The sequence below is a fragment of the Halichoerus grypus genome, chromosome 15, assembly GCF_964656455.1.
Source record: "Halichoerus grypus chromosome 15, mHalGry1.hap1.1, whole genome shotgun sequence".
Lineage (NCBI taxonomy): Eukaryota > Metazoa > Chordata > Mammalia > Carnivora > Phocidae > Halichoerus > Halichoerus grypus.
The window spans coordinates 55,231,491-55,244,205 of NC_135726.1; the positions used below are offsets into that span (position 1 = coordinate 55,231,491).

General features: G+C 48.2%; 1 protein-coding gene across 3 annotated transcripts; it reads right to left on the reverse strand.

Moving 5' to 3' along the window:
• Positions 1–3,603: 3,603 nt before the first annotated feature.
• On the reverse strand, positions 3,604–7,816 carry KLK7 (kallikrein related peptidase 7). Of its 3 annotated transcripts, XM_036104004.2 has the most exons (6): positions 7,738–7,816; positions 7,264–7,398; positions 6,648–6,801; positions 6,285–6,532; positions 5,944–6,080; positions 3,604–4,414 (listed from the first exon to the last, which is right to left on the reverse strand). In XM_036104004.2, the coding sequence occupies exons 2-6, from the start codon at positions 7,334–7,336 to the stop codon at positions 4,259–4,261; spliced, it is 768 nt and encodes a 255-aa protein (XP_035959897.1). In that variant the 5' UTR covers positions 7,337–7,398; positions 7,738–7,816; the 3' UTR covers positions 3,604–4,258. The 3 variants fall into 3 exon arrangements, with proteins under 3 accessions (XP_035959897.1, XP_077918508.1, XP_077918507.1); XM_078062382.1 differs by lacking the exon at positions 7,264–7,398 and having other exon boundaries at positions 7,738–7,783; XM_078062381.1 differs by lacking the exon at positions 7,738–7,816 and having other exon boundaries at positions 7,264–7,636.
• Positions 7,817–12,715: the final 4,899 nt, after the last annotated feature.

Genomic DNA, 12,715 nt, shown 5'->3' on the forward strand with positions numbered 1-12,715 from the left:
CTGCGGGATGCTGTGGGGAGCAGTGGGAAGCCAGTGGGACACAGGAGGGTTTTTGATGGGATTCAACACGGAGGGAGAGACTTGGAAATAAGCAGGAATGCAAGAACACTTGAGAGCAATGTGGGAATGTGAGATGGGGGCCCAGCAGCTATGGAGGGATCCAGGACGATTTGAGGGGGTGCTTATGAAGTTGGACCTTGAATGCTGCGCCCATTGTTGGGTATTGGTCAGGTGAAGCAGGGCAAGAAGTCCTGATGTGTGGCGGCCATGGGGAGGGAGATGAGGATGGATGTAATGAGCACAGGGCATGAGAAGGAAAATGTGGGGAAGTCACTGGAGATGAGGACAACTGATATCAGTAATGTCCACCTCAGCACCAGCTCAGGCTTGGCACTGGGGGATGAAAATCAATATTTGGCAGTCAACATACTCTCGGGCTGCTCCTCTGCCCCCAACTTCCCCCAGGCCCTTCACGCTCACGTTCCCACTGAACTCGGCATCTTCTCAGAACCCACCATCCTCCCGGACACCAGGCTGGATCGCTTACAGCCCGGCCCACCACCTCCTGTCCATCCCCATGACCCTAGCCCCAGCTCAGACCTGCTCATGTCCCCCCGGACCATCACCCTGGGCTCTTCCCCCTTCTCTGTATCCTTCACCTGACCCCAGAGGGGTCTTCCTGCACCCAGAGTTGACCCTGACGCTCTCCTGCTCATAGCACTTCCCTGGCTCCCCCATCACCCATGGGACAAAGTCCCAGACCCTCAGCCAGGTGTTGGAAGACCTTCAGCATCCACAGCTGTCCTGGTCAATAGAAATATATTGCCAAGTACAAATGCACTTTTAAATTTTCTAGTAGCCATAATTTTTTTTAAAATAGTAAAAGGATGGGATGCCTGGGTAGCTCAGTTGGTTAAGTATCCGACTCTTGATCTCAGGGTCATGAGTTCAAGCCCCATGTTGAGCTCCACACTGGGCATGGAGCCTATAAAAAATAATAGTAAAAAAAAAAAAAAGAGACAGGAGCTCATTTTAGTATTTCATTTAGCCCAATACATCCAAAATTGCAATGTGAAATCAAAATAAGAACATTTTAAAGATAGTTTGTCTTCTTATTTTGTGCAAAGTAAATGTTTGGAATCCGATGTGTCTTCCATTCACAGCACATGTCAGTTGGAACTTGTCACATTCCACAAGTTAGGAGCCACCGTGGTGAGCAGCTACTGCATTGCACAGCCCAGCTATGCCCACAGATCTCATGCTCCAGGCATGAAGCTTGCTCTCTCACCTCTGGGTCTCATCCATGCTATTCCCCCTCTCCAAATGCTCTTCTCACCTTCTCCTGACCACAACTTGTCTTTCAAGTCTTTGCTTTGGCATCATCTCCTTCTGGAAGCCTTCCCTTGAACACCACCCAACTTCCACCTTCTGCAGTTGGGTTAGTCACTCTCTCACTCAAGTTCCCACAGCAGGTGCATCCCTCAAGTCATCCTGGACCATGAGCATCTGGATCCATGTCCGTCTCCCCCACTGGATCGTGAGCTCCTTGAGGGCAGGCACTGAGGCTGACTCACTCCCTTGTGTCCCAAGTGCCTTCACAAGACCTGACCCAGAGGAAGCCTTAGGAAATGTTGACCAAATGACTAAAATGTCTTCATTACGCCGCCCACTCCCATTTTACAAAAAAGAAAACTGAGACTCAGAGAAGGAAGTTAATTGCTCAACATCCAACACCCAGGAAATGGTGGGACCTTTTGGATTGGAACTCAACTTCCAGTGTGGAGGTGGACAAGGCCGGTCTTTTGGAGCTCCCATGGGGTGTCCCTTAGCACAACAGGGGATGGGAGGGCTTGGGAGGAGTTGTTGAGAGCCTCGTGGGAAAGGAGGGAGGTGATAGGTGGTGAGGAACTCCACATCTAAGAACCTCTAAGAGAGAGAATAAAGTCCTCAACTGCAGGCGTTTGCCAGTGACCTTTATGGTTTTGTCCTTGCCATGTGCCATGCATTATTATTTACAGGGTATTTTTCCCCAAATTGACATGCTCCACAAAAGTTTTCAATAAAGAAAATGTGTTATAAGAAAATTTTGTGAGAGTGTAAGCAGGAAAAAGTACCAGAAATCACAGACAATAGGAACCAATACTCACTGAAAGCTTACTCTGTGTCAGGCAATGTTCTAGCATTCTCTGAATATTAAATTTATTTAACCTTCATAGCAGACCTGGGAAATAGGTGTTATTCCTCTCACTTCAAGGATGAAGGAAAGGGGATTAGGAAGTAATGGACAAGCAGCTGACAGGTGCCCAAACCGGGGCTGGAATCCAAGAAGCCCTAGTTCTGGAGTCAGTGCCTTTGACTACTATGTTGTATGGTCTGCCCAAAGAGAAAGGAAGTTATTTTTAAAAATCCAACAAAAGTGCTATCCCAAGTCATTACAAACCAACCCACCTCCAGACTTGTAGGAAAGGCCAGGTGTCTCCAGGCTGATTTAGTACAATTGCAACGTTTCATTACTTTTTCAAACTTTAGATGAATATTGATTTGAGGTTGCTTGCTGGGGGGAGGGGAAGTTGATGGATCTTCATGGACACTGGTGGCCAAAAACCCTTGACATACCTTAGACTTGACACTGATCTAGAGGCAGGAAGGGTCAGGGGTCTGGACACCCGAGTCTGAGGGGGGAGGTGCTGCAGGCAGGGACATTAGGTCTGAGGGAGGAGGGCCTGGGGGTCTAGACTCCTGTGTTTTGTGCCAGGAAGGGGCTTTGCCTCCTGTGTGTAGGGAGTTGGCGGCTGCAGGATTTCTGCAATATGGGGAGGGGTGGAGGAGTGGGGGGCTAGGAGAGACTTGCTAGGGAGATGAGATGAGGAGAGGAAGGATCTGGAGGACACTGGTTGAGAATTCTGGGGGAGAAACTGGAAAGACAGGCAAGAGGGTGAGCCCTGGGCTGGAGAGGATCCCTCTGTCAGCAGCGTCTGAGGTGTGACTGCCCAGGGAACCTTTGATGGCAGGAGGCCAAGGGCATAGCCAGGCTTTGAGTCACAGGGGACTCCTCCCTCCTCCCTTCCAGAGGTCCCTTCCCTTCCTTCTTTGAGAATAGGAGCCCACCAACCCAGATTCCCACCCCATCCCCCCTTCCTCTAGCACCCAAGATGCTGTTTTCTCACTCTGGGTGGGTTCCTGTGGGACCCTGGTGTCCCATCCACCTGCCATCTCTATCCTTCCTGAAAACACCCCTCTCTCCTGGTTTTGCCACCTGTGAAATACTCAGGAACACTTTCATATCCCTTTCCACCCCAATGAAACAGGCTTATTCTCTCCTCCCTCCACCCTTCCTTCTTCCCTGTCCAACCTTCTCTTCCTCTCTCCAACCCATTTTATAGATGAAGAAAACTGAAATATGGGGAATGGATAGAAACAGGTCACTAAGCAGGAGGCAGGGCGAGGGCTCAAAATCGGATGTCTCTCCCTCTCTTAAGAGTTCCTCCTCCCCAGCCTCAGATCTTCAGAGCTTTTCCGCCTTCGTTTTCAAGTTACAAAAGTGCACGTCTACAGAAACATAAATGGAAGGAAGGAGGCACCCCACAACGACCACTGCATGAGTTAGTATGTGTCTTTTCAGATTTTATTCTGTAAACATTTCATTTTACACGGCTAGATTCACACACCCGTTTGTATCTTTCTTTTTTCTTGTTCCATCATATAACACAAACATTCTTGCATAACACTAACAATTCTGCAAAGTTATTATCCTTAACAGCTTCCTAATATCCCTGTCCCAAACAGGCCTATTGTTTACATAAACAATCCACTAATTTGGGACATGTTCAGTGTTTCCACTGTTTTGCTATGATAAATAATGTTGTGATGAATTAAAACCTTGCTCCGCACTTTGGATTTTTTTTTTTTTTTTTTGAGTAGTATCTTCCTCAACTAGAATCACAGGGTCAACGACCTGGTAAATAAGGGTCTCAATCCACCATGCCAAACTGCCTTCCATAAAAATGGCATGATTTACAATTCCACAGGTTGAGAGTGCTGGTCTCATTGTGTCTTTACCAGCACTGAGGTTTTTGTGTTTCATGCTGGTTTTAGGTCTTTGCTAACTTGATTGGTTTACATATGTGGCGTATTGTTGAGGTTTTAATACGTCTTTGAGGAAAGGTAAAGTCAAATATGACTACAGTTCATCACGTCCTTATTTCTCTGAATTTCTTGTTGAGGGCGTATGGATGGAGAGATGGGAGGTATGCAGAGATTAACAATGCTTTCTCATGGTCTCATTTATCCATTTGACGTACTTGCAGACTTGGGTATAGACACCTGGGTCATTGGGTTGGCCACAAGGGAAAGTTCCCCAGGACACCAGGCCTTGCAGGGTACCTTTGCACATCAGTGGTCCCCCTGAGTCACCCTGGAGAAAAAAGAGCAGATTAGCTTCCGTTTCCGAGCAACCACCACTCACTGGACGTGTCCACGTCCGCAATTATCAAGTCTTTGTCCTGCCACACCGTAGACTTCTACCCTGGCCAATGGGAGAGACTCATGGTCTCTGGGCACCAATAGGAGAACAGGAGTTAGCGTTGTCACGGGGAGAACAAACCAGTTCTCTGAAGACATTGGCTTGAGCCCCGGCCAATGGGACCAATCACTGGGAAGGGGGTGGAGCTTCCAGGGGGTCGGAGCCCCATTTACTTTCCACGTTTAAGGACTCTGCGCCAAGCCAGAGGGAGAAGGAGCATTATCTCCAGAGCATGTCCCCCTTGAGCATGAAAGGGGGACAGGGTGGCCCTGGAAAGCAGGGGCAGGACGGGTGTCATAATTCAAAAGCAACAGTGCAAAATGAATATGCGGCCCCTTTTTTCAAAAATTATTAAGAGATTCAAGACAGCAACAGAAGTGCATTAAATCACTTGTGTGGGACTCTCTGAGTATGAAGCCCTGTGCCAGGGCACAGCTTACATATTCATGAAGCCAGCCCTCACTAGGGAGAAAGGGGACCCCTGCCGCCCGTTCTCTAGGACATACATCCCTGTCCATCCCCCCCATCTCTAACACACACCATCCCACCTCCCCTGAAAGCTGAGGGTGCAGATGTGAGCAAAGAGAGTGGGGTACTGAAAGAATGGTGGAGAGGAGAAGGCAGAAGGAGGAGGGGGATGGAGAAGCAGAAATGTAGGGGGTGGGGAAGGAGCAGAGATGGACACAGGTGGAGACGGGGTCAGAGAGAGAGAGAGAGAGATCCCACACGAAGAGAGGAAGACAATGTCATTCAGATACAGAGAGGAGGTTAAAAAGATGAGGAAGGGGGAACAAAGAGGAGGGGGAGAGAGAGTTCTTTCCCTAAAACCAGGACTGGGATGAGGTGGAGGAGACAGCTCCTGCAACAAAGTCTCAATAATTGCAATAAATAATATTTCAATGCAATGCTTGGAAAAAAATCAGATTTAGTATGAAAAAGTCCATGGTGAGCACAGTATCCCAACCTTAAAGACAGCGTCAGTACAGTGCTGGGTTGCACCATTACTGTAGCCCGAAGCAAATGAACAATTCAGTAAGAGTGATGGCTCTTTATCCAAAATTCTGATATATTGTTCATCATGGGCTTTTTGCATGGATTTTAATTTTTAAGAATGTTGCATTAGTAGAATATGATTTATCTTGGCAACCACTTGAGGTGTGGGCTGGAAGCTAGTGCCTTACTCATCTGCCTGTCCCAACCCCATCTTTTCCACCGCCATTCTGCCCCACCCCAGGGTCATGCCAGCCTCCTGGGCTCCCACTACTGCCCCAGACAGAGAGCAGGGTAGAGAGAGCTAGGAAAACAGGCCTTGGGGTGGGGTGGGGGTACAAGGGAAATGCTCAGCACCAAGGTCAGGTGCACAGATTTCTGGACGGAAGGAAAGACAGGGGATCCAGGGCTGGGGATGGGTGGACTCTCACATTGCAGGCGTTGGTCTTGGAGTTGGGGATGCCAGCACACAGCATGGATTTTCCCAGTAGGTCCTTGTAAATCTTCTTGCAATCCTGGGAGGAGATGAGCTTGACATCCGTGCACATGAGCTCTGATGGAAAGGTCACTGGTGGGGAGAGGGGAGGTCAGTCAGAGGCCTGGGCCTGCGGCCCCCTGAGTGCTGATGGAGAGAGGAAGAGCCTTGGACCCTGAAGGAAGAGGGGACTGGAGGCTCAACACTCAAGTCATGAAATGGGGCCTGACTCCTGGTCTCCAGGGTCTGAGGGATGAGTTGGGAGCCAGGGCCCTTGGGTCCCGGAGGCAGCCTCACCATCAGGGCTGGTGGTGGTGCCCCAGCCAGAAACGGTGCATGTGGTCCCAGGGGGTTCACAGCGGGAGGGCAGCTTGACTTTCCTCACACTCGGTGATAGCCTGGCTCGTCTACTTAGCTTCACAAGCATGAGGTCATTAACGTGGGTCTGAGTGGAGTACCCAGGGTGGCGGAACGACCTTGTGGCCCGGATCTTCTGAGCTCTATTATCACCCAGCTGATGACTGCCCATGTGCACGTTGTATTCACTGGGAGAATAGAGTGACATTCAGAGAGAAACACTATGATTGGGAGAAGGGATAGGGACCTCGAGGGAGGGGGACAGAGACCCCGAGAGAGGGCTGCAGTGTCCTTGCCACGTACTTCATCATGCAGTGGGCAGCAGTGAGCACCCACTGTTCATTGAGCAGCACACCTCCACAGTGGAGCTGATTGCCTCTGAGCAGGGCCACCTGCCAGGGGTGGGAGCCTCTTGTACATGGGACTCCATCAATAATCTTCTCCCCACTCTTGTCACCTTGGGTTGGATAGAGACAAGGAAGAAAACATGGGTAGCATGCATTAAGGGGGCTGAAGAAGCAGCCGATGGATCTGGAGAGAAAGATGGAAAGAAACAGAGAGGCATGAGAAATGCAGAGGCAGAAAGAGGGAACAGTACAGAGAAAGCTGGATGTGGAGATGGAGAGAGACAGAGGGAGCCTGCTCATAAACCCAGGAGGAACATCTTGTCTGGAGGCAACCACAGAAGCTGATGGGAGCAACACTGAGCGCAGGAGATGGCCCGGAGGGCACAGAGACCCCAGGAGTCAGAAGGAAGCAGGAAGAAAGGGGACAGGAGGTAGAAGAGTCTTGTCTTCCATAGGAGGAAGCTGTAGCAGGGGGAGGGTTCTGACCCAGGAAATCCTTGGAGAGAGGGGGGGTCAGCAGGGACAATGGGAGGCCCCAGGGGTGAGGTCAGACCTCCCAGTCCAGCCCTCACCTTCTTGGCCAGCAGATCCCAGGACTAAGGTCAGTAGTAGGATCTGCAGGGGCAAGAGAAGGGATCCTGCCATGGTGGCCTCTCTCAGCCTCTCCGGGGGCTGCCAGGCAAAGCAAGGGTCTCTTTTGCAGGGGACTGGGAAGGACAAAGAGTTTCAGGTAGCAGGAGTCCAAGTCCAGTCCCTCCTACATCAGACCTAGAAGTCCAAATCCCCAGTTCTTCCCCCACTCAGACCCAGGAGGCCAGGCCTCCAGACCTCCCTTCCCCCTGGGGACTCAGGAATCTCAGCAATCTGTCCCATCCCTCCTCATCCGCAAGTCTAGATCTTCATTTCTTTTTCCCCTGACACCAAATTCCAGACCTCCAGTCCCTCATCTCTCACAACCAGGATTCCAGCCACCCCCCTCCCCTTAGAAGCAGGAGCCAGCTACCCAGCCAGCCTCATCCCCCACCCCAAATGAGGCCCCTTCTCACCTCCCGAGGGTCCGATGTGATCTCGGCTCCAGGCTCAGTTGGGAGCCAAGCGTTTCCAGCCCTGTGCAGGGCGTCCCTCTTATACCACCCCCGTCCCCACGCCCGCCCCAGTGCCCTGGGGTGCAGGCGGAGCCGGCTCTGAGACGCCCCCATCCTGCCTTCGCAGTTATCTCGAAGCCCTGAGGGAGCGGAAGCAATTGGCCGCACTCAATTCTTTCTCCACCCTCCTTCTCCAGGCTAGGGTCGGGCGGTACCCAGCTAGTTGGCCCCGCCCATTCGGGCCCTCTGTCCTGGTGGCTGCTACAGGTGAGACTAGGTGTTGGCTCTGAGCGGGGCCTCAGGAGGAGGAGCAAGGAACTGCAGAGCTCAGGGAACGTCCTCCTCTGGGGCCATTTTCTTGTCCTCATTCCCTCTCAGGGGTGGCCTACACCCTGTACCCTAATTCAGACCAGCCTGTGGGAATTTGTCCAGGCTGGATCCCGATGGTGTCTTTGAGCCTGAACCCACTCCCAGCCCTGATATAGGGATATGAATTAAAAAGAGAGTGCTTTCCCTAATCCCACCCTACTAAATGTTCACTATTATCAATTTAGTCTGTGTTCTCATATTATACACAGATTGCTGTCGTATTGTGTATTTATAACAAAGAACTCCATACTTAAGTATTATGTAATAGAACTTTTTTTCTCTGTAAAATAACTTGAACAATTTTTCCCCTTAGTATATTTAGATAATTTCCTCTTCCTTCCTAAGGATTGCATAGTATCCCATTCTATGGTTGAAACATGATTTATGTAATGTGTTTCAAATTCGTGTATTTTGGATAGTTTTCATTATAATAATGCTGGAATGAACTTCTTTGTACATTCGTCTTTGCTCCTGTGTTTGTTCAAATATTCATGGAGCATCTACTCTGCCAGAAATTCTTCTGCTCCTGGGGACACAGCAAGCAGTCAACAAAGCAGATAAAAATTCCTTCACAGAGGCTCTCCTACTGTGGAGACCATGAATACAAAAATAAGTACATAAAATATATTGTTTATTAGGTGGTGGGAAGTGCCATGGAGAAAAATATAAGTGGGAAGAGGGATAGGGAGTTATTGGTTTTCTCCACTCTCAGAGATCCCTGGGGTGATTAATATTTGGAATGATGATTGGAAAGACTCCATGTGAAGGTAACATTTGAGCAAAATCTTGAAGGAGGTGGTGAATGGATCCATGTAACTACTTGTGGGTAGTGAGTTCCAGGCAGAGCAAACAGGCAGGTGAATTAAGCAAGGGGTGTGACTAGAATGTTCTAACAGGGAAGACATTTTTGAGTGGAGCTGAATGAGTAAGGGAGACAACGCAGGCCATGAGATCAGAGACATAACAGGACTCAAATGACATAGAGTCTTGAAGACCAATGTAGGACTTCAGCTTTCACTTTGAGTAAGATGGGACATTGTCTGATTATTACTTGAAGACAAATTCCTAAAAATGGAATTGACCCCAACTTCTAAATCAGATCTCCAAAATGTAATTGGTTCCTTAGCTATCAGCCCAAATCTTATCTCAGTGCTGATCCAAACCCAATTCTACAGTAATCAACAAACCATTCCTACCTCCAATCCAACTAGAGAACTACTCCCCCAGCCCCCCACCCACACTGTCTTTCAGATCCAATCCTTTATACACTTAAGAAATACATATTGAGCACCAGCTGTATACCAGGCTGGGCTAGAGGCTGAGGATACAATGGTGCGCAAACCCAGACAGAGTCCCTTCTTTAAAGGAGCTGACAGTCTAGGGTAAAAGAAAGATAAATAATTCATAAACAAATGTAAAATTATAAGCATAATGTGTGCTCTTAAGGAAAGGCACAGGGTATTATAAAAACACTTCCTAGGGACTTGGACCCAGGAATTGACAATAGGCTGAGAGTTGAAAGAGCAATAAACATTAACTAGAATAAAATGGGAGCAGACTAGAGAGTATATCATTTAGAGGAAATAGCATGGACAAAGGTCCTGAAATGGGAGTTATGGTTGGAGTTCAGAGACTGAGGGTTGACTGGAACCCAGATGATGAAGAACATATGTCATGGCAAGTTTGACTTTATCCTGTGGATGATGGTGAACCACTTGGACTCTAGTCAGAAAAGTGACGTAACAAGATTTGTAACTGCAAAATGTCACTCTACCTGCTATATGAAGGATGGATTTTAAGGGGATTCGGACCCATAAGAAGACCATTGCTATAGTCCAGATGAGAGGTGATGGTGACTTAGCTAAGGCTAGTTAGGAGGTGGAGATGGCAGTAAGTGGATGGATCCAATATGTGCTTAGGAAAGAGAATCAACAGGCCTTGGGGATGGATTAAATGTAGGATGTGGTGAGGGAGTCAGATGTTAAGATTTCAAGGTCTCTTGCTCAATGGATGGTGGTGCCATTCATTGAGAAGCCCTGTTCAGATATGATCAAGTGTTTGTGAGAGGGTGAGAAAGATCTCAGTCTCTGGCTTCAAGCATAATTCTAACTCCAATCTTTACTGTGACACAGTTCTCAACACCAGTCATGACACAAGCCCAAGTCTTAACCTGAAACCTCAACTCCTACCCAAACCTAACCGTCAACTCTGCTTTATCCTTATCCAATTCTAACTTATACCTCAACTTGGAATCTAGTTCCTGACCAAGTCCCTGATTCCAAATGTCAGCTCGAGCTACAACTCACACCTCAACCAACCTTAAACTTTGACCCAAACCCTGAATCCCTCAACATAAACCAAACTCAGTCTTGACCCAAAACTGAATATCACTATAGCCTCAGTCCCAAGCCTGACCCATGCACAACACAAACTATAGTGTCCATCCGAGACTATAGTAATATTCTGGAAGCCCACACTGACATCCCTATTAACTCATCCCCAACTCACCCCAATCCTAACACTCTGACTCCAGTTCCAGCTCTATCTCTTTTCCAACCCAATTTCTACCTGAAATTTCATATTCACTTCCGTGTCTGACTCTTTCCCCATCCCATCTTCATTTTCCTAACTCCACACACCACCTTGACCCTTTATTTCACACAAACTCTGAAATAAAGTCTACCAACAGACACCATACTAAAATTGACCCCATACTGACTAAATTCAACCTAAGTCCCCAAACTTTCTGAGACACTTACTCCCATCAAATCCAAAATGAGACCCCCGAACTCAGACTACTGATCCCACCAATTCCACAGGAGGACCCTGGCCTTGAGGGGTGTCAACCTTCCTGACTTGGGCTCCCCAGTCAAGTAAAGGTAGACCCCAGTCCACTTGACTTCATATCCCCATGAGTCAGTAATCTGTATCTTTCCCTCTCAGCTTCCTAAGGAGAGGAATTTTAGCAAGACTTCCAATTTGTTATCTACTGCCCAAATCTCTATCCCTGGATTCTCTCTTCATCCCCCTGCCTCATCAGCATTCTGTCAGAAAGAGGAAGGGAGCTACACTCCTCTGGAGCCCTGTTGTCCATTCTTACAAACCCAGAACATCTCCTCTGCTGTGCTCTGCATATCTGTCTTTCTGTGTTCTTAATTATTTAATCTGATTTTGTTGCTAAACATGTCTTCATGAACAGAAGGAATGAGTCTGGTGTTCATTGGTGTTTTCTTTAACACCCAGCCCAGACCAGGGAACATAGGAGGTACTTAAATAAATACTAGTTTGCAAACCACTGTCATCCACAGATTTGCCAACCCTAGACTCAGTCTTTCCTTGATCCCTGCGCCGGTCAACCATGGGGTGTGAGCAAAAGAACTTGGCCTCACAAGTCAGACCAAACCAGGTGTGAATCCTAATTTCTTGCCCTGTGATTTCAGGTAAGTGACTTAATTTTTCTAAGCTTCACTTTACCCCTCTTTAAGTGGGGAGTGGGGCACCTGGGTGGCTCAGTTGGTTGGGTGTCTGCCTTTGGCTCAGGTCGTGATCTTGGGGTCCTGGGGGCAAGCCCTGAGTCAGGCTCCCTGCTCAGTGGGGAGTCTGCTTCTTCCTCTCCCTCTGCCACTCCCCCCCCACTCATGCTCTCTCTCTCTCTCTCTCTAATAAATAAAATCTTTAAAAAAATAAAGTGGGGGAGAGAAAAATTTACTTCTCAAGGTAAATGGTAGGATAAAATAAAATTATGAAAAGAAAGTGGATGTACACATAGCATACACTGAGTAGTATTAGCTCCCTTACCCCGTCATCCAGAATGAAGCAGCTTCCATTTTTTGTACACCTGCTGTGTGATGTGTCAGACATTTCTCAGAACTCATCTCTATTCCTCACATGGGTCCAAGTGAGGACTGTCTTCCCCATTATATAGATGAGAAAATGGAGTTTTAAAAGAGGTGAGATCCCTTGATCAAAGTCATATAGCTGAGGAGTCAGAAGAGGCAGAATTCAAATGGCTGAGGATTGCCCATGGTATCACAGTTGTACAGACCCACACTCTGAGAAGAAAATTTTCCAGGGACACTGTCACACACCCTTGAAATCTCATATGGCTCAGAATGGACTTGGAACCCTATGGGCCTATTAATGATGCCTACCCCCACATTGGTGAGACTGTCAAACCCCAGCCCTCCTGTGCCCTTTGTATTTAGTACCAGCACCTGTTTTGAAGTCCCACACAAATACCCAGCCTCATACTTCCCTCGCCCTCAAACTTGTGTCCTGAACCATTGCCTGATGACTTATCCTTCAGCTCATGATCACACTTGAGAACTGGCATCTGGTTATCCTGTCAGCTGTGCCTTGCCCTGAGGGATCCTGGACACTGTGACCCTGGAACCTCCTGACTCAGCCCCTTGGGTTCTGAAGGCCCATTGTTTCTGACTTCCTGGATTCCCTTCCCTCTTCTTTCAAGAACAGCTTCCCACTTCTTCTGGGAAGCTGCTCTTTCATTTCGCATAGTTCTGGTGAAAATGTCAATCATAGTTCTCCAATCCCTCCCATCTGCCCACCCAAC

What these genes read in the sequence shown, in the direction of transcription:
- KLK7 (XM_036104004.2), bottom strand. Translation starts at nt 7,336, where the DNA reads ATGGCAGGATCCCTTCTCTTGCCCCTGCAGATCCTACTACTGACCTTA. An exon ending in CACCACCACCAGCCCTGATG is followed by an intron (nt 6,081 to 6,284) that starts GTGAGGCTGCCT and finishes TCTCCCCACCAG; the next exon opens with TGACCTTTCCATCAGAGCTC. An exon ending in CCAAGACCAACGCCTGCAAT is followed by an intron (nt 4,415 to 5,943) that starts GTGAGAGTCCAC and finishes TTTTTTCTCCAG; the next exon opens with GGTGACTCAGGGGGACCACT.